This window comes from Synchytrium microbalum (genome assembly GCF_006535985.1).
Source record: "Synchytrium microbalum strain JEL517 chromosome Unknown SmJEL517_scf0009, whole genome shotgun sequence".
NCBI lineage: Eukaryota > Fungi > Chytridiomycota > Chytridiomycetes > Synchytriales > Synchytriaceae > Synchytrium > Synchytrium microbalum.
The window spans coordinates 79,441-99,589 of record NW_022158358.1 but is presented as its reverse complement, the minus strand read 5'-3'; the positions used below and the strand labels follow the sequence as shown (position 1 = coordinate 99,589).

The window sequence follows — 20,149 nt, the reverse complement described above, 5'->3', positions numbered from 1 at the left end:
TATAAGCTTCTTGTGTTGAGGCCTTCACGGCTTATAGAATACATTGGCGTGCCTTCAGAATGAATGAGAACATGTTAGCAAATGAGAGAAACAATGTGCTGAGAGAAACAATGTGCTGTTTGGTTCAAGCACATGCACCGTTCCAGTACGGTCATGCTCACAAGAAGTTGAAAAAATAGGACACCAATGGCAAGAAATTGCGAACACTTGATACATGAACATTCGAAGATCAAAGCAAAGATGTACTCAAGACATACCTTCACCATGCAAGACATTCTCTCGACAAATGTGCAACGCCAGTTCAGGGATCTTTTTGGGAGCATTGCTTTCGTTCGTTAGAGTGGCCGCCGACATTTGCGACAGAGGCTGAGTTGGCGAGACCTTGTCAGATTGCTCCATAGGATTTCACTCAGAAATTCTAAATTCAGATTCAATCAGAATGCGAAATTAGTTAATTGGAGGATGAGGACGATGCTTAAACAGCGGGAAAGGACAGAAAAGAGGGAGACAGCAGCATATACTGCATATGAATACAATAAAGCATACAAGTAGTTTCTAGAGTACATACCTTTTTGCTGACTACCTAGTTGTCGATTTTGCGAGAAACGTCAAGAGTCGAGAGCGACAAACACGAGAAAGGAACGGAGAAAGGACACGGAGAATCGCAGCAAGTGATAGCTTAACTTGATAAAATTTACATTCAAAGTTCGATTACAAACAAAACATTTCCACGTGATTCATCCGTTAACACCAACAACGCTACGGCCGTAAGAGAGTTGCCATAATAGAACGATTTCAGAACGGTCCCTCTCTTGCCTGAGTCATTATCTACTATACTATCAGCTAGCCGCCCCGTTGGGCTTATCACAAGCCACTGCACGTTCGTTTTAGTTGTGTTGAGTTTTTCAGCACATTCAAAACTAGTCACTTACAGTTCTTGACATATAGAAACACTATCCGATAACGTTATTGAACAATGTCGAAAGGATACAAGCCGCTCTCGGCTTCTGCTCTTGTCTCCAACTCCTTATATGGGCCAACATCAAATAACCGAAACAACACCAACAACATGGAAGCTTCAACGACATCATCAGCCAGTGGTCTCTTTACTCCACAATTTTTCGATGAGGAACTAGGTCCTCCAATTCGCCCAACTCTGTCAACGGGGTCATTTATGCGAGTTAGCCCAAACGACAAACGGTTTGATCATCAGGATAATGCATTTGAAAGCGATGATGACGATTTAGACTATGACGGATCATCAAGTATGGCTGCAAGTACTGTCCCGGGTGCTTGGGGTCCATCTGGTGTATTCTCAAAGGGATTTGGAAGGACAGTGCCAAGTAAATCAAATCCATTATTTGACAAGCTGCTACCAGATGCAGATCTAGATGATCAAGTAAGTGATCTATGGCGGCTTACTGTAGCAAGGCCGATCTTCCACAACCGTTTCGCAAAAGATCACAAATCGCGAAACAGTCAAAACTCAATTTGTTGTAACACCCCTCGTCTTTAGCCAAATCCATATGCTAATCCATCAGATCGCCCATACGCAGACCCATTGTTTGGAATACTATTCATCATATCATTTGCTGCCATGTTTATTACAGGAATAGTGTTACTCTTCACCACGAGCTCAGTCCCTTTCTCCTCTATTGTGCCAGGATCTGTGTATGGAACATTATACAAATCCTCAGGATTGTTGACAATGCTAACAACGTTGGCCATTGGAGTCGGGGCTCTTTGGATTTGGACTATGAAGCGTTTCGTTCGCGTGAGTCATTGACGTCTAGGTCTCAGTTTTTGGGCTCTTTCGCTTATTTGAAATAATTATTTCTAGCCCATCGTGTACTTGACTGTAGTTGCTATACCCTTATCGTCTCTTAGTCTATTTGCTGTCTTGTTTACAAATTCGATTGTGGGGATAGTCAATGATTCTCCCGACTTGTCTCCTCAATACTCGGGCTCCATTGTAGTATCGCTCGTCACTCTGGCCATCTCAGCTGTGTCTGGGTACCTTTTGCTTCAGAAGAGGAGGCAAATAGATCAGACTATTTATATCATCGAGGCAAGTTGACGAATGCGCAAAAAGAAAAACAAGCGACTCGAAGATAACAATTTCTGTCTTATACTAGTTGGCCTGTGATGTACTTCAAGCAAATCCGAGTGTATTCCTCTACTCTCTCGGCCTAATGGGTGGATTTGTAGTCTTCTCGATTGTGTGGCTCATCTTCTTCAGTCGATTATGGCTAATCAATGGCGTCAATGGCGCTGGATTTGGAAACAACGCTTCACCAATCGCCATCATATTCTTCCTATTCATGTACTTTTGGTCGTCAAGTATCTTCCACAATGTAGAGAAAACCATGATCGCAGGAGTAGTCGCCCAATGGTACTTTAATCCAAGTGGTAGAAGGAGAGTCATACATCACATCAATGGAGGAGACGACTTGTTAGGTGGTGACTCGGATACTTCATCGGATAAAACGAAACGAGCACTTACAGTAGCAGTCACTACCTCATTCGGATCTATTGCTTTTGCAAGTATGATTATGGCGATCGTATCCACCAGTCAAGCTATAGTTAGATTCATAAGAAGGCGGACACAGAAAATGGATCGAGTCGCTTCTTCGTGGCTAGTATATGTGGACTCGATGTTGACCACCATCAGCACACTAACTGAGAATCTAAACTCCTATTCTCTCGTGTATTGTGCCTTGACTGCTTCCTCCTTTTGTGAGGCAGCTCTTACATGTACGAGGCTATTCAGGAGGAATCTTGTATTGGGGCTCGTCACTAGCACGGTCACTCGGCTAGTATTGGGCTTAGGAGTAGGTTCAATTGCCCTTGGAACTGGGACATGGGCCTTCTTCTATGCTAGTCGTGGTAGGGGCTTGACCATGCTGTCTTGCGATCGCAGTTTTCGACTTTTTTTGTCAGTTCTTTTGACGAACTTTCGCTTCTGAATAGGCATGAACTCACCTTACGCATGGGTGGTTGGAGTTGTAGGGGCAATCATACCCTACTTTGTAGTTAATTTCCTCTCTTCCATTGTGCAGCATACGTGGGTGACACTGACAGTTTTAAACGTACGTTCTCAGACTCATTACGTTTTTCTGCCACAGTGTGGATGCTTGCTTTATATACTACCTGATGGACTTGGACAGTGACTCGTGCCACTGTGAACCAGCACATAGAATCTTTGGGTCTACGCAATCCTAGATGTCTTTCATATACTTCTTGTTATCGAGTAAACCCCGTTACCACTGCAATTCTTGCCCATTCTTGTTTGAATATACACAAGGAATTAGTCGACAAAAGAGCAATTGTTCTGGAGGACTTCAACAATCAAAGACTGTTGGTCTGGAGAATTTGCACCATATCTGAGATTGAGGCCTTGTCCTTTATAAATAATTATATTGTGTGAAGGAGCGAGCGAGCGAGAGAGGGAAAAGTATACATAGATATCCAACACGGCTTTCTACATCACAACTTTTCTTTCAAAAATCTGCTATAAACTGCCTGAGTGACGTCCAGTCCCCAATGCTGCAGGACTTGACGAATCACTGGAGATGTAACCTCGTCCTCAGGAGGAGGCAGTTGCTTGAGACCGGCTTTCATGAGTTTTCTATCACAATTGAAAAATTGTCAAATCCAGGCACAAATTTGTCAAATCCAGGGCACATTTTTTTACCCTAAGTAAACTCTGAGCCACCTCCCAGAGCGTTCATCAGCACACGCAATCCAACGGCCTATTTGCCTATCATCTACACAATATGGAGAATGATGAAAAGTGTCGATACTCTTGACTTTCCATGACATACGCGTAAGGCCTACCATCAGGAGTTCTTCTTCCTCTATAGAACCTAATGTACCACTGGAACCATCCACGCGGGTCATATGCTGTAATCCAGTTCGAGGTCTCCCAAGCTTCTAGTGTCTGGCCACATTTAACACCAAAGCGATTCACACTGGCATCGTATTTCAATTGTGTCAAGTATTTGGATGTAGATGGGAGAGACGTTATCCAGGATGTGGGAATATCGTCCTTCCAGTCGTCTTTGAGGGTTGCTTTGATAACTGATGAGTAGATCTTTCGGTAATATCCTAAGTACAAGGAGATGAAATGTCAGCGGACAGCGGAACATCCCAATCAAAAAATTGGCTTTTGAGTTTCATTTACCACCACCAAAAGAACCAAGATTGATTACTTGTTCTGGCGTCAAGTTTGGCTTAAAGTGTGGGAAATCAGGAAAATGTAGATCACCGTTGGCTTTACGAATTGGAAGCGGCTTCGTATATACGACGGGTATTTGGATTGGTATTTCCTCAGCAGTAGCTTCCTCGTCCTGTTGTGGAGGTGTTAGATCCGTTGCATTGACTTGAGTTTGATGTACGCGAGATCACGTACTTTTAGAAATGTTGCCGGCACTACGGCCTTGTCATATATAGTTGCCGGGCGTTTGATAGTAGTTCTAGTTCTTAGGGACGGCATAGTGCGATCTGTATGCTTGACCAGGACCAAGTGGTTTGAATAAATCCAAGCAATACGGGGAAAGTTTATGAGCAGTCCGATACGGAGCCTGTTATTACGTAGAGGTGAGTTACTAATGTTACAGTTCTCCGATTTTTGATTTGTGTTTGGTTCTTGCAAGTGCTTGCAGATGTTTTTTGAACTTGATGTCAGAACTTGCAATCGACGAAAAACACACTGTGATCGGTGCTGTGTGAGGATATGCAACGAATCTTAACCCGTAATTTCTAGTAATTCGCACTGGAAAGTCACCACAGCAAGCTCTCTGGAGACCGTTTTCCGCATTAACATTAAACACGTGTATAACTGTAAACCCGTTTCTTCGCCTCAACACCACCAAGAGGTCAACCGCAACAATGCCTTCCAAGATGCCGGCTGGTCTACCCGATTTCTTCTTTCAAAAACCAGATGGGTCGCCAGATTCCCACTTTTACTCCGTTCCACGTCTAGTAACACATATCGACGACGACGCTATAGCGGCTGTAACGTCATTATATCGTACGTACTTTCCAGCCAATGGTCATATACTAGATCTTATGAGCTCCTGGGTGTCACATCTGCCTTCTGAGGTGAGCTACAAGCATGTGTCGGGTCACGGAATGAATGAAGAAGAGCTATCGAAAAATCCAAGGTTGGATGATTATTTTGTTCAAAACCTGAACGAGACTCAAGCGCTGCCCTTTAAGGATGATACTTTTGATGGAGTGGCATGTTGTGGTAAGACAGACTGTTACGTTTTGAAAGGGAACGACTCACCGACATGCTACCAAAAGTGTCTGTTCAGTACATGCAGCGACCGGTCTCAGTATTCATGGAAGTTGGCCGTGTGCTCAAACCCGGAGGCGCTTGTATAGGTACTTATGATGAAGTAGGACATGAAAAATATAATGAATGCTAACTGAATGAAACCACTATAGTGACCTTTTCGAATCGGTGCTTCCCGACCAAGGCTATTGCTGCGTGGAGGATTGGAAGTGATGAGGATCACATTGAACTGGTCAAAAGATATTTTGAGACCACTGGAAGGTTTGAGCGTGTTGAAGGAAGGACGATTCTTGATGGGTCCACTAGGTAAGCAGAAGACGCACTGAAATATAAGATCTGACACGCTATATCATCAATAGTGACCCACTGTTTGCTGTTATTGCATTCAAAAGAGGAGCTGACTCGAGGATATAGATGGAGTTTTTGGTGTTAGTTTCATATCGTGTAAGAATAAGCTGAACTCATTATACTCTGCTGTTGACATGTCTCAAAATCAATGTACTTGGTCTGGAACGCTATTCCCGATTAGGACCTGTCGAGCAACGATTCTAAAATGTCATAGTGTTGCGTGAGCATTGTGAGCATATCATGTATCATAGAGCTCCCACCTATGCTGTCCAACAAACTAACAAACTCTGAGATCAAACCTACAATCTGTTTAACTTTTTCCACTGCCGCATTAGAAGAGCGTCACTATCAGATTTGAACCAAAACGGTACAGGTAAGAATCTCAAAAGCTCTGCAGACTCCAAAGCATCTTTCCCAAGCTACAGAACTATAACGTTTTCTTTCGCAATTGATAGTTGTTTGTCATTGAAAATTTACAGAATGTCGACAACACCAAGATCCTTTGAGAGAAGGTAAGTTTGAGCTTACAGACCAGTTTGATAGCTGCCTATCATGGCATCGATCAACTTCCGTGAACTTGGAATCGTTTTCCACGGAGCTGTGTAGCTCAACATTCCTGAAGTTTTTGCGACTGCAAACAGCATCTATTGTACCCAGAAGGCATATCAAAATCCAAGCAAACTCAGTTCCTTTAGCTGATTTCTACCTATTGTAGGGCCGCCGTCATAACAACACCAAACACTCCCTTCACATTTGTCATCACAGACTGCCCATCAGACAATGATCTGGCACAATACGCAGACTACTTGCTCGGCCACGGCATAAAGAATGTAGTTAGAGCATGTAATGCATCATCGTACGACGGCGCAGCATTGGAAAAGTCGTATGGTATAAAAGTATACGACATGGAATTCGAGGACGGGTCTGTACCGTCGCCTGCTATACTAGACGACTTTAGGCGGCTTGTCAAAACAGTTGCTTCATCACCGGGTGAAAACGCTATTGCTGTGCATTGCATATCTGGGTTGGGGAGAGCACCTGTACTTGTAGCATGTGCACTCGTAGATGATGGATTAGATCCTGTTGAAGTCGCAACAGTGATACGGAAACATAGAAGAGGGGCGCTGAATAAGAAGCAGTTACAGTGGTTGTTGGACGGTGGTGCGTCAAAGGGAACGAAGGGTGTCAAGCTGAAAGGTTCTGTGATGAATTTTCTGGGGTTTAAGAACAAAGGAACTAAAGCATAGGGGTACACCATTGTTCATATACATGTACATTTAAAGCTATATATTTGAATAATGCAAACTGATACACATAGACAAAGTGATTAAATTTTATAGCTATTTTATGGTCTGAAACTCATTCTGTGATGTATGTTACTCGTCTGATTTGCCTATGTTGCCCCCTAAAAAGGAACGAATGGTCCATCCTGATGCAGCTGCACTTGAGTTTGTGCTATCCACATCACTATAATTATTGGTCGCGGCCCTGGGCTTTGGCGTTACTGGTGCCGATGTATCACGATCACGAGCTGGAGACGTTGATTTTGAAGTAGCAAATGATTGTGGTGGTGTTTCTGCATCAATGCCGACAAAGGCACGAGCTTGAGCCTCTAGTTTACCAACTTGTTCGACCAATTGCGATTTCGTAGCTAGCAAGTTGGAAATTTCCAGCGTCAAGTCAGCCCTACGTTTCTCTAAATCTATAACAGAGTTGGATTCAAGTAGCACTCGGCGTAAATGGTTCAACTCGGTTGATATTGTATCGGGTACTATTTCCGTGACTTGCTGTGTCGAGACAGGGACTGAGGCTGCCCTTCTGTTTGGAGATGACGATTTGCTATTACTATTGATGCCATTCAGGTCTGTCCATTCGACGAGTCTTGATAAAGTGTGTTGAATAGAGTCTAAGCTTTCGGCCGACTGACGTTCTCTCCTAGCTTGATCCTCGAAATGGGCCAAGATTGAGCCTGATACGTCTTTTTTTATCGTTCGTTGAGGTGATGATGATGTTGAAGATGGGTCATAGCGTGACGATGTAGTGGTGGTGAGATGGGCAAGACTATTTTGAATGGCTTCTAGTTGTTGCTCTAGATTTACGGGCAGATACGACACTATGGTGTTATGGGTGCTCTCGAGAAGAGACAGTACCCGATCAGACGAAGACTTGTCATTTATGTTACGTTCGTGACCGACGTGATTTACGTTTCGTTCTTGTGTGATTCGCTTCACCATTTCAATCGCATCCAAAATCACATCCATCTTTCCAGTCAGTTCTGACTTGAGAGCGTCCTTGACATTCTCGATATTTGGATTACGTTCCGATACTACAAAGTCACCCACAACTCGTTGTAGTCTCTTCATCCCCTCGGATATTCGAGTCATATTTCCTTCATTGATGTCACGACCCGTCTGGCTTTCCTTTGACATTAACGATAATTTGCCCTCCAGGTCAGATATACACGACTTCAATTCAGATATGGATTTCGTGACATTGATTGCTTCTTCAGGATTTCCTCTAGGCCTTGCCAAGAGCATATCGTGCAATACAGATTTCGTGACTTCTTCGACTCGTTTAACAAGGAGAGTCTGGCCTTGCTGGATCTCAGTACAGGCTTCAGTCAAACGAGCTAACCTCTCAGCGAATGGAGAGTTGACTGACGCTCGAGATGGAGATGGACAATCTACTTTTCTAATCATGTCATCCATACGTTGTCGTAATACTGTGATATCGTTTCTACTGTCTTCACAAACTGTCTTGAGCTCTTTTAGCACTGTTCGAGATGATTCGACTTGCTCCATTAATGGCTTTATATCATCAGTCAAGCATCTAGGTGACTCACGACTCGTTTTCGTCGGGAATCTTTCGTCGCATAGGGTTGCTAGGCTTTGTTGAGCTTGTGCGACTATATCCATGGTTTCGTCAATGCTCTTAAGCTCTGTAGTCATTCTCTCGACAGATTCTTGGAGATGAGACACATCAGATTTTAGAGTAGACATGCTGTGCAACTGCACTGGGTCCTTGTTTCGTCGTGACTCTTCTATCGTGGTCTTTATATGCTGTTTGATATCCTCGATCTTTTCAGTTGATATGGGTTGAGGCACCAGTTTCGCTTCTATATCACTCAATGCTTGCAAGACTTCCTTAGGATCATTGCGAGTCTGTACTTCGTGCACCATTTTTGCTATTCGTGACGTTCGCATCTCCATGGAATCCGTGAGATCCACTAACAACGTTTCTATATCTCGTAGTCCTATAGGTTTATCACCTATAGCTGTCCCGACCGCAGGTTCAGCTGCTGGAAAAGAGGACGATGGATCTAATCTCATACGTGAAGCGATCTGGTTTGACGAAGATTCCAGTCGTTCCAATGCACTTTCTATTCTTCTAACTCGGTCGTCACTCAAAGTGGCATCAGACATGGACCTTAGGAAGGCCTCCTTCAGTGCAACCATTTCTGCTTCAATCCTTTGTAGATCCGAGCTTCGAGCTTGGTCAGCCTTTGACGTAGAAGCGGCGCTCTAAAACAGTTGGTAACTCAGATCAGCTTCCCGAACCCCACACAGTGCAATCTGAGTTACTGGCTCACCCTTTCCGACTTCATATCACTCTTTGATGAGGAGGTGCTCATAGGTGTCTTGAGTGCTGGCGGTATGTATGTGCCGGTTTTATCGTATGAAACATCAGCAGCAGTATGAGCAAACCACGAGCTAGCATCATATACATCAACATTCTTTTTAGCGAAGACTGAATCAGTATAATCACTTGTTGCAACGTAATTGCTGTATCCAGTTGAGGCGTTTATGTCGTCAAATGTGTGCGCGCCTGCCGAATAATCCTCATATGAGTGCGTATAGGTTGGTTCTGGAGCATTATAATCGTTATAACTATGATTTGTCCGTGTTATCGATGGAGCAGGTGTAGCAGATTGTCGTGTAGTGGCGGGTGTTGGCGAAACGTTGGTTGTTGATTGTCGATGTTGTTGTTGACTCTTGGCACGTTGAGAACTAGTACTGATACTATTAGATCCATTTGGCGATTGGCCTCGTGCTGACATCCAAGACTGTAAACTCATCTTTCTTTTCTTCACAGTATCTTTACGTATAAAGAGTTCTACTGCAAAGAACAGGCCCAGAACTGACCAGAACGAACGAATAGATAACTGACTAATATTGCCTGCTATGCATACTCTAAGCACATCCAAGAGGAAGCTGGAACGTCGAGGGAGCAAGCCAGATCAGCCCGTTGTAAATATGCTGGAACTGTTTTATTTAACTGATCATTGCCAACCACAATTCATTTTGATACAGATGATCCTTGAAAGAACACTTGGAATATCATCGTGTAATCGCTCGTCTTCCTTGTCGTTGCACCCAAATGCATCTAAATGCCCCATCATTGCAATTCCAACTGGATGCGTTGTGACTTTGTACAATCATCGACGGAATAGACAGACTGGATTCTTGCTCCCTGCTCCTGTCAAAAGCTTAAAAACTGGAAACGCCGTCAATGGTGCTGGTACCAGACCTGTTAGCTGTGTTGAATTCTCACCGGATGGACAAGTGCTGGCTGTTGGAGAGGCAAGATAGATCCCTTTCAAACTATGTGCTCTTGCACAAAATTCTAAAGTTGAATTTTACGTCTTGCTCTCATTTAGTCGGGCCATCAACCGCGCATCATGATCTGGGATCATGCCCATACTCTCGTTGTATCAGAGTTGCATGGCCACAAGTTTGGAGTGCTAGCCATGCGCTTCAGCCCAAACGGACGGAATTTAGTGTCTGTAGGATACCAACACGATGGATGTATCTTTGTGTGGAATTGGAAGACGGGTCAAAAACTAGCGACAGCTAGAGTTACAACGCCAATTAGCTCCCTCTCATTCTCGCAAGATGCGTCCTTTTTCGTGACGGGAGGGACCAGACACATCAAATTCTGGTTTATGGACTCAATAAAGGCTAGTCCAGCTGTCTCTTCAAATCCAGCTGGCAAAACACCACCAGTACCAAACATTGAAGGAAAATTCGGTGTATTGGGTGAACACAAGAATAGCTCCTTTAGTGATGTTGCTTGTGGAATCGGTACGCTGTCTCAGCATACATATGGTATAACTGAAGCTGGATTGTTGGTCTTATTTGGTGAAGGCCATGTTATGGAGAAATGGGTCGACCTGAAGGTCAGTTAGTCTTTTATATATACTAGTAGTGTTTATGCTGCTCACACTCGTGGTCTAGGTTCGGAAGGGCTTTTCTGTAGATGTCTCTGATAAATACGTTGTTTGTGGATGTACAGACGGCATTATACGTATTTTCGAGCCATTCACATTAAAGTATATAATGACACTACCAAAGCCGCACCCAGTTGGAGTCGATGTAGCAACAAGTGTGGGATCCAGGTAAGGGGAGACGTGATGACATTTTTTTTGTTGCGCTATACTGACCGCAATTTCATTAGTTACCGATCACCTAATATTCAAAACGCCGTGTATGCCAGTGTTGTAGCTGTCAAGGTTGACCATGCGAATGAAAAGGTGGTAGCAATGTACTCTGATCGAAGCATGTTTATTTGGGATGTCAAGGATCCAAAACACGTCGGTAAATATCGAAGCTTCTTAAATCACAGTGATTGCATATGGGGTGTTGAGGTCAGTCTGATATGATTTTAATGCAATTCTTTGTTTTTGTTGACCCTACACCACTTTAGATGGTACCGTCGCAATTTACACTACCACCAGAGCCATCTCCACTTCCTTCTGCACTAGAGTCACCAGGAGATTCACGGCCTCCACCTACGCCAACTGGAAGACATCTTCCACCTGGTACATTTGTCACTTGTTCTGCTGATGGAACAATTCGCTTTTGGAATCTGGAAATTGCTGCTCACGATGGCCATACATCATCGTCTGGATTTTTGGGACGAAATCTTTATTCTCGCGAGTTGATCAAAGTGTTATATTTGGATAAGACGGCTCTGTCAAAGCTTAGTGCGATAGATGGTACGACTGCTCAACAAACGACATAATTGAGTATCTGAGGTTTTTTTGCTAGATGGATCCAACGACAACACGAATGAACGAGGTGGTATAAAGTCGATCCGAATCAGTCCAGATGGTGATCTTCTGGCCTCTGGAGATCGGTCTGGTAATTTAAGGTACTCAGGAAGGGCACTTCGCTGTTGATTTATTGTAGCGGAATTAAACAACTTCTCCTTATTTAAAGAATACACGACCTTTCTACGTTCGAGGAAAGAACATACCTTGAGGCCCACGAGGCTGAGATTCTCACAATGGATTTCTCAGGAGAACGTGAACAAGGTACGAAGGAGTGTGTTTACCAACACGAAATAGAGCTAAAACTGAGTACTCTAAATTAGGTTCTCCCTACTTTCTATCAACTGCATCACGAGACCGTCTCATTCATATCTTTGATATCTCACGTAATTTGAACCTCATCCAAACTTTGGATGACCACTCTGCCTCTATAACGGCAGTTCGATTTGCTCGACAAGGACGAGAACTCGTGAGCTGTGCGGCTGACAAGTCAATCATCTTTCGCGCTTTACAAGGAGGCCCGTATCCGGAGTATGTGACATATCACAATTCGTCTGGACGAGCAACAGTTTACGATTTGGATGTGGATCCATCGAATAAAGTGGTGGCTGGCGTTACTCAAGACAAGAAGTTGACTGTGTTCAGCATTGAAACCGGTAAGGCCATAGTTGAGGCCTCAGTTAACTCGGCCGTTGGGTTCTATTGCCGCGTTTTTTGCTCTGACATTCTTGCAAATAGGCAAACCTGTTCGAATGTATAAACCAGATCTTGTAAATGACCCTCCATCAGACTCTGGTGGCTTTATCAAAGTAGCCATGTCTCCTACAGGAAGTTTTGCAGTTGTAGCAGGAACGGATCGAGTACTACGAGTATTTGACTTGGCTACCGGAATCGTAGTAGCAAGAGGGACGGGTCATTCTGAGTTAATCACTAGTGTCAAATTCGCACTAGATGGCACACGTATAATTTCAACAAGTGGTGATGGTTGCATCTTTATTTGGAGATTTGGAGGTGCACTATCGCATGTATTGCATCAACAACAAATGTCGCCTATAACACGAGATTTTGATAATGAGAGTGTAGACTTTGATTCCACACCCGAAACTGGAACTGGCATGCAGTCTTTTGCTAAACGAGCAGAAATTCAGAGGCCATTCACATTTTCGTTTACTGAGACTGCTCTTCCCGCTTGGGCTAGAGAGCGAGATACAGAAAGTGATATAGAAAGTAAAGTGTCGGAGAGTGGTGGGAGTAGACCAAGCACCGCCACTGCTCGAACCAAAGGAAGATGGGCTCAAGTAAGTTGCCAATTTCGCCCACGAGGATGGAAGATTATTTTTTTTGCTTCTCGGTTCTCACAATATTCATGTCATATCAACAGAGAGTCGATGAAGATGGTATATCATTGTACTCTGAAACACCAGAAATTTCCAATCCTGTTGCCAAATGGGCAGATGTATATGAGCGTCGATACTCCCTCGAGACTGGGCTTGAGGCTGATGGTCCCCGCTCATCAGGCATCTCGCCTGTTACTCCTCCCATAGTAGGGGAAAGCAGTTTACCACGTATGCCAGATGAAACTAGACCGCCTATAATACCAACCGTAATGCCGAAGCAGGAAGATCTTGTAATTGAAGATGTAGCAGAAACCGATGGATCAGCATCACCAGCTCTCGCATTGGACGACTTAGAGAGTGAAGAAGATGATGGTGGTCTAGACATTATGGACACCGTCTATGTTGATCCAGCTGATAACGAAGAACCCGTGACGGGTTCAACGTTTGTTATTGCTGAAGAAAAGATTATAGATACACCTTCGGAAATAGCGCCATCAACTGAAACTGGATCACCTCCTGTTGAAGAGGAAATAGTTGTGGACGAAGAGGAGGAGGAGCCAGAAAAGCTACCTGATGGTGAAAATCTCGATTTTGATCCATATTTTGGTGATGCTGCTACTACAAACAACCATGGTGGTGAAAATCGACAATCGCTATCAGCCAAACACATATCCAGTCGAACTACTATTCCAACATCGCAACCACAGCCTCGAGGGGTCGGCACACGAATTTTAGATTTCGTACTTAAACGTGATAGTATCAATACCAGTGTCAACACAGACAGCCCGTTGAAGAAACGTAAGGAACAGACAGCCCGTGAAGTAGACAAGGTTCGACAACGTCTCGCTACATTGGGTATAGTGTGGAAGAGTGGTAGTGCTGGTCCTGATGAGAGTGGTGTAATCTTGTCACCGAGTGATAATGAGAATGGTGAAATGGCTGAAAAGATTGAAATAGTGCATAGTAATCTAAATAGTGCTATTGACGACGATGACGATCGACCTATATCCCCGATACCGAAATCGCCCATCAGAGAGAACTATAGTAGACCGAGAACGCCAACGAGTGCATCTGGCCGTGATGTGATTATTGCTGCTGTTATCGATGGGACCTTTGATAAAGCTACTAGTAATCCGTCACCTGTTTTGGAGGACCGGAGACACAGTAATGTTGGATCAGGTTTGGAGGACATTGTTGACGATGATGACGACAATGATGGAATTGTAACAGACGCCGAAGATACTGGTGATGCTATAGAGGAGGATTTGCCTCTAGACTCTCAAGGTAGACTAGGAGCTTGTTGCTGAAAGTGTCTCCAGCGTAGCTAACACAACCACTACTCAGATGTGAAGTCGACATTAGATAACTTTAGAGACAGTGCTCAGAGGGCAACAAAGGCACATGCGCAGCTATCACAACTAGTCAATCCGACGCCTGCTGAAGCTCGTCTCTTGTCACGGTCGAAAGAAGTGTTGGGTCAAGTTAGAGATTTAATGAATGATGCACTGCAAAGTAGTGTTGATGCATTACCCTCTTCTGGAACGCGTCGACAAGAAGATCGAGACCTTCTAGAGAAGTATAGTGATGAACTCTTGAAGCTCGTTCGAGAAAAGATGTTACGATCTTAAGGATGGACGTGTAGTTGCAGTGGCAAATTATAGTTTGTAAATAGATGCTATAAATACAGCTGCATTCGCTACAATTCGTGCCTTTAAACAAGCACATTCTGACCCGCTGTCCTCAAAAATCCAAAACACGTACACTTCCACTGAATCAACTATAGGAGGCCAAAAAGTGGAAACATGCTCAAGGACAGGACGAACGAGTTCCATGCGATAGTAGAGTCTATACATTCTCGAAAGCCAGGATTAGACAATGTCAGATTACTCTCCACATCATCCACCGCAAGATTATCAAAGTCAGAATTTGCACGAGCAGCGTCTGCTGTTGGACGAGAGATATCGACTACAGCTGCCAAACTATCGAGACTAGCTGCTTTAGCCAAGAAAAAGTCTCTCTTTGACGATCGGCCTGTAGAAATCAACGAATTGATTCATGTCATCAAACAGGATATAGGCAAAGTCTCGAATCAAATATCTGGTCTACAAAAGTATCTCGATGGTGCCAAAAAGGGTCATAATACTAGTGCTAGTAGAGATAATGGTGGAAGTAGTAATAGTAATGGACATGTCAATGGCAACCAACCGATTTTAGGAGCCAACAACAAACAGGTTGAAGAGCACTCTGATCTAGTCATAAAGAGTTTGCAGTCACGACTAGCCAATACATCACATGAATTCAAGGGTATCTTGGAAATACGGAGTCAGAATATGGTTGAGCAAAAGGATCGTCGTGCACAATATTCTTTTAGTCCTGCACCCGTCGCAGGAAGCACTGGTGGTGGCAACAGTAATAGCATTCAAAGGCCGAACGGGGATTCATCTTTATACCACCCTGATCAGCTTCGTCAACGAGCACCTATAAGTAACCAAAATGACGGGAACAAGGACTCGGACATCGTGATTGACTTTTCATCACTACCACCCACCAATGTCCAGCAATCATCACAACAGCAATCGCAACTAGTGTATAATAATGTCACGCACGAATACATAGAGTCACGATCTCAGGCTATAGAATCCATAGAATCAACAATCGCTGAATTGGGCCAAATCTATCAAAACTTTGCTACGATACTCGCTGGCCAACGTGAAATGGTGCAGAGGATTGATGATAATGTGCAGGATGTTGAAATGAATGTGGAAGGAGCACATGGTCAATTGATGAAGTATTATACGAGTATATCATCTAATAGGTGGCTCATGATTAGGATCTTTGCTGTGTTGGTCGTTTTTTTCATGATATTTGTGATGATGTCGTAGTTAGAAGAGCAGTGCTATTATGCCATTGTGCCGAGACCCAACTAAAATATACTTATTGATGCAGCAACACTTAGGAATCGCCTTGATTGCGATTGTTCCAACAAGTTAGCACGTCAGCCTAGTGTCACAATACCTACAACCAACCTGCAATTCTTTCTCCATTGCGCCTTGATTGCAGTGTCACTAGCTGACACCTTCACACCACCAAAGAAACCAATGATTCCCAAAACAAGCGGTTTAGAGAGAAGAAGGATAGCTACAGCGTAGGAAGTACGTGCATTCATCGTACAAGTAAGGATTATGAAGTCAATCCAGTCGAGAGATGTATAGATCTAGAAATCTCGACGACAGCGACTGAACTTCCCAAATTGGTTTCTCCATTGGGTCAGGTCTAGTTAAGGCCGACTCTGTCTGAGGCATGCATTCCGCTAACTGGATCTGGTCCACAATTGGTGCTCCTTATACTCTCTGCCAAAAGCTAAGCGTCAGCACTTTGTTTGAATTTACATCTAGGTGATTTGCCAGAGAGTGGTCAATGGGATTCAGGACAAGAACTGGCTAGAGAATGCCTCTAACTAGAAGCAGTTGTAAGATATTCTTGAGCTTTTGCTACAGGAGCGAAAGCATCAAGCACATTTTCATCAAACCGTCCCTGTGCTTGGTTTCTGTCGCCATTCGTCTGGGAGTGAAGAGGACAAGACTGGCAGCCCCAGTTCGATAAGATCTGAATGGAATTCGTACGCTTGTGTCCATCCTTTATTGGAGATATGGAGTTTGAATTTCAACGTGGACGCCAGAAAACTTTCGACGGCAGGCTCTTGTTTCATACCTGCTGGCAACAACGAAATTTGCTCAACGGTTATTGTATTGAAATGAAACGTCTAACATATCTCGCTCCATCTGTATTGGTCGAATGCTGGTCTGTCAAATGTCTATGCCGTTTGTTTCAAGTCCTTTGTAGTAAAGACTGTTAGAAATGATTCTGCTATACTGGTCACGCTGGTAAGTGGTCAGACTGATAAGTGCAAAAGTGAGTATTAGTTGGTAGTTGCCTGAGTATCTTTCAAGCCTCGACTGGATAGCACAGCTGCAGTTTTCTGACAACATGAAAATGATTCCTTGCATTAAATCAATATGATGACATGTGAATGCCAGTTTGACTGAGTGATCCAATAAATCCGCTCTAAAAAGTCCCTGTCTGGTGTCGTTTGTCTTCTTCCCTTTTGCGAGTATCGCCAGGAAGACTGTGTAAGTGAAAAATGAGAGCATATGAAAGATCAGCAATACGCCCGCTGTTCGTTGCTGAGAGCGTCAGTAAACCCTTGTTGTTGTTGTTCGTGTTGTTGCAAAATGTGTACAAGCCACACCACACACTTTTTGCAAAACGTTCAGAAAGAGCTACTTTACTACTCATAACCCAGTAAACAGAAGCTGAATCCAATAAAAAAATCATCATGGAAAACGATCGAGGTGTCATAGTGGATCTCTACATTCCACGAAAATGGTATAAAGAAGCCTGGATTGTCGTTCATATTTTTTAACACGAAAAACGCTAACATTTTGGCAACATGACAGCTCTGCAAGTGGCCGACTAATTGCAGCCAAAGACCATGCAGCCGTACAAATCAACATTGGTGATGTGGATGCTTCAGGACGATTGACTGGCACTGCCAAAACATATGCCGTTTGTGGTTTCATCAGGAGTATGGGCGAATCCGACGACTCAATCAACAGATTGGCTACCACCGATGGATACTTGCGAAAGTAAGTATTTTGAAAAGATATCCAGTGTTAGGAAATAGTCAATGGAGCTTGGATGTGGTCGAATGATGGGGATGACTTTTGTGCGTGTTTGCAAAGGTTATTATCAGTCAAGATTGCTCGAAACAAGGAGAAGCCCGACGTCAATTTTATGCAGGGACTGGACGTATCGACTCTTGAACGATTTGATGAGGAAGAGCTTCAAAGTGTCAAGCTCTTGACCACGCACATATTTGCCATCAGCACCACACACGCATCACGTCACGTCTCTCTGCCCATCGAGCCAGCTCTTGTAGATAAACAAAGAACTTCTTTGCTAACTGCAACTTCTTTTCCTTAGTGTCTGGTCTGCATCTCAATAAAGGAGCATATAGTCATTTTCGCAACTGTTTATAAAAATAAATCGAGTTATATTCGATGCACTAGATACTTGCTGACATAGTTCACAGCTTTTAAGTTTCGCGTTGCGGTCGTCATCGGCGTGAATGACAGACTCACACCTCGCTCCCCAACAATCTACAAAATGTCAAACTGGACGATTGAATCGTTGCCGTATAAGGAATTAGTGCTTGGATTCAGCTTTGCGCTCTGGGGATTTGAGAGTATACTCAAGTAACGAATAGTGTTTATATGTCCGCTGGTCGTAATACGTCTGTTGACACTAACGATCTCTTTTACGCCATAGCTGGCGACAATACAAAGTGCTTCAAATAAAGGAGGCTCCCAAAGCATACGCTCACTTGACTTCAGTAGAGAACTATGAAAAGGCGCGTCGCTACAGTCTTGCCAAGTTAAATTTCGGTATAATCTCATCAATCTGGAGTCAATGCGAAACGGTCTTGATCTTCTATTACGACCTTCTACCATGGTTTTGGACGGCTAGTAAAAATATTTTGTCGACTATTTCGCCATCATGGGCTGACAATGAGGTAATGTTGAGAATGATTGCCGAAACCCCTACCTTTACTCACACACGCTTGTTTGCACCACCAATTTCTAGATTCTTCAATCTCTCATATTCGTTACTGTAACGAACTTGGCTTCAACGATAACGAATCTGCCATTCTCGTTATACTTTACCTTTGTCATTGAAGAACACTATGGCTTCAACAAGCAAACTTTAGCCTTATTCTTCTCGGATCTCGTCAAATCTCTGGCTCTAGGAGCTTTTATAGGATTTCCAGTCATTGCTGCTGTCTTGTACATTGTACAGATATTTGAAAACTTTCATGTTTATCTATGGCTGTTTGTGTAAGTGCTGTCGTAGTTTCGCTCCAGTCCAAATCCCAGAACTAACTGTTAATCGGTGAATAGAATGGTTTTCCAGCTAGTCATGGTCACTATATATCCAACTTTTATACAGCCCTTGTTCAAGTATGTTTAACCTATGATTGGAAGAGTCGGATTGGCCTGAACTGATACGCTTATCGTTCATAGCAAATTTGATCCGTTACCAGAAGGAGAACTAAAGGACAAGATTGATGCATTGGCCAAAACAGTCAAATTCCCTTTAAAGAAGATGTTCATTATCGATGGTAGCAGACGAAGTGCTCATTCAAACGCATATTTGTACGGATTCTTCAACAACAAGGTACGTCTTTGTTCAAATGTACCTTGTTCCAGCTGTCTGACACTATGCTCATATGATTATGGTGTGTCATTTTCTCTTCTAGCAACTAGTCTTATTCGATACCCTTTTGGAACAAACCAGCCATGAGGAAACGCTCGCTGTCGTTGGTACGATCTTATCTTAAACGTTGAACCAAGACAAACGAGATTCGTATTTAATGTCCCTCCAAATCTAGCTCACGAGATTGGTCATTGGCATCATTCTCACACCCTACAGAATCTAATCATTGCACAAGCTCATTTATTCATCCTGTTTTGGCTCTTTGGCCAAGCAATCCACTTTGGACCGTTATATACCTCATTCAAATTCACCACACATCCAATACTGATTGGATTTATGTTGTTTCAGTTCATTTACTCACCTGCTGAGGCTCTGATGGGGTTCATTATGAATGTGTTGTCAAGGGCTTTTGAATTCCAGGTCTGGAAATGAGACAATGTAATCAATGTCGATCATAAGCTGACTTTTTTTGGCACTTTAGGCTGATTTGTATGCAGTGACACTAGGACATGCTGCAAAACTCAAGACAGGGCTTCAAAAAATACATTTGAAAAACTTGGGATCATTAAGAACAGACTCATATTACTCCGCTTGGCACTACTCGTAAGTTGTTGTTAATGATCTCATTGGATGCCAAAGCCTTGCACGACTTTTGGCTGGAAAGTTAACTAACAAACATTCATATAGACATCCTCCACTTGTTGAGAGATTAGAAGCAATAACTAAAGCAGCGACAAAATCCAAGAAGAAGGAATAGATTGGTATTTTTGATATATTGCTGTGTTGTAAACTAGTACTACTTTTCACCATCCTTTCAAATACAACAAATGACATTTAAAAATG

At 43.3% G+C, this 20,149-nt stretch overlaps 5 protein-coding genes across 5 annotated transcripts; 4 read left to right on the top strand and 1 right to left on the bottom strand.

The window, feature by feature from the left end:
* Positions 1-976: 976 nt before the first annotated feature.
* SmJEL517_g02225 (uncharacterized protein) lies at positions 977-3,222 on the top strand (the record flags this gene model as incomplete). The annotated part of the gene is made up of 6 exons (XM_031168153.1): positions 977-1,399; positions 1,517-1,774; positions 1,841-2,005; positions 2,136-2,886; positions 2,971-3,064; positions 3,126-3,222. The coding sequence occupies 6 exons, from the start codon at positions 977-979 to the stop codon at positions 3,220-3,222; spliced, it is 1,788 nt and encodes a 595-aa protein (XP_031025888.1).
* A 2,905-nt stretch (positions 3,223-6,127) lies between these two features.
* Positions 6,128-6,894, top strand: SmJEL517_g02224 (uncharacterized protein; the record flags this gene model as incomplete). The annotated part of the gene is made up of 2 exons (XM_031168152.1): positions 6,128-6,159; positions 6,363-6,894. The coding sequence occupies 2 exons, from the start codon at positions 6,128-6,130 to the stop codon at positions 6,892-6,894; spliced, it is 564 nt and encodes a 187-aa protein (XP_031025889.1).
* A 129-nt stretch (positions 6,895-7,023) lies between these two features.
* Positions 7,024-9,722, bottom strand: SmJEL517_g02223 (uncharacterized protein; the record flags this gene model as incomplete). Its single annotated transcript, XM_031168151.1, has 2 exons — positions 7,024-9,168; positions 9,237-9,722. The coding sequence occupies 2 exons, from the start codon at positions 9,720-9,722 to the stop codon at positions 7,024-7,026; spliced, it is 2,631 nt and encodes an 876-aa protein (XP_031025894.1).
* Positions 9,723-9,828: 106 nt separating this feature from the next.
* On the top strand, positions 9,829-14,661 carry SmJEL517_g02222 (uncharacterized protein; the record flags this gene model as incomplete). Its single annotated transcript, XM_031168150.1, has 12 exons — positions 9,829-9,894; positions 9,958-10,218; positions 10,305-10,823; positions 10,882-11,042; positions 11,102-11,291; positions 11,351-11,642; positions 11,695-11,797; positions 11,866-11,960; positions 12,020-12,352; positions 12,435-12,994; positions 13,078-14,317; positions 14,378-14,661. The coding sequence occupies 12 exons, from the start codon at positions 9,829-9,831 to the stop codon at positions 14,659-14,661; spliced, it is 4,104 nt and encodes a 1,367-aa protein (XP_031025895.1).
* Positions 14,662-14,835: 174 nt separating this feature from the next.
* On the top strand, positions 14,836-20,063 carry STE24 (Ste24 endopeptidase; the record flags this gene model as incomplete). Its single annotated transcript, XM_031168149.1, has 13 exons — positions 14,836-15,848; positions 17,491-17,679; positions 17,776-17,968; positions 18,017-18,064; positions 18,134-18,288; positions 18,362-18,605; positions 18,677-18,927; positions 18,991-19,050; positions 19,114-19,267; positions 19,350-19,413; positions 19,482-19,726; positions 19,788-19,909; positions 19,994-20,063. The coding sequence occupies 13 exons, from the start codon at positions 14,836-14,838 to the stop codon at positions 20,061-20,063; spliced, it is 2,808 nt and encodes a 935-aa protein (XP_031025892.1).
* Between the last annotated feature and the right edge of the window lie 86 nt (positions 20,064-20,149).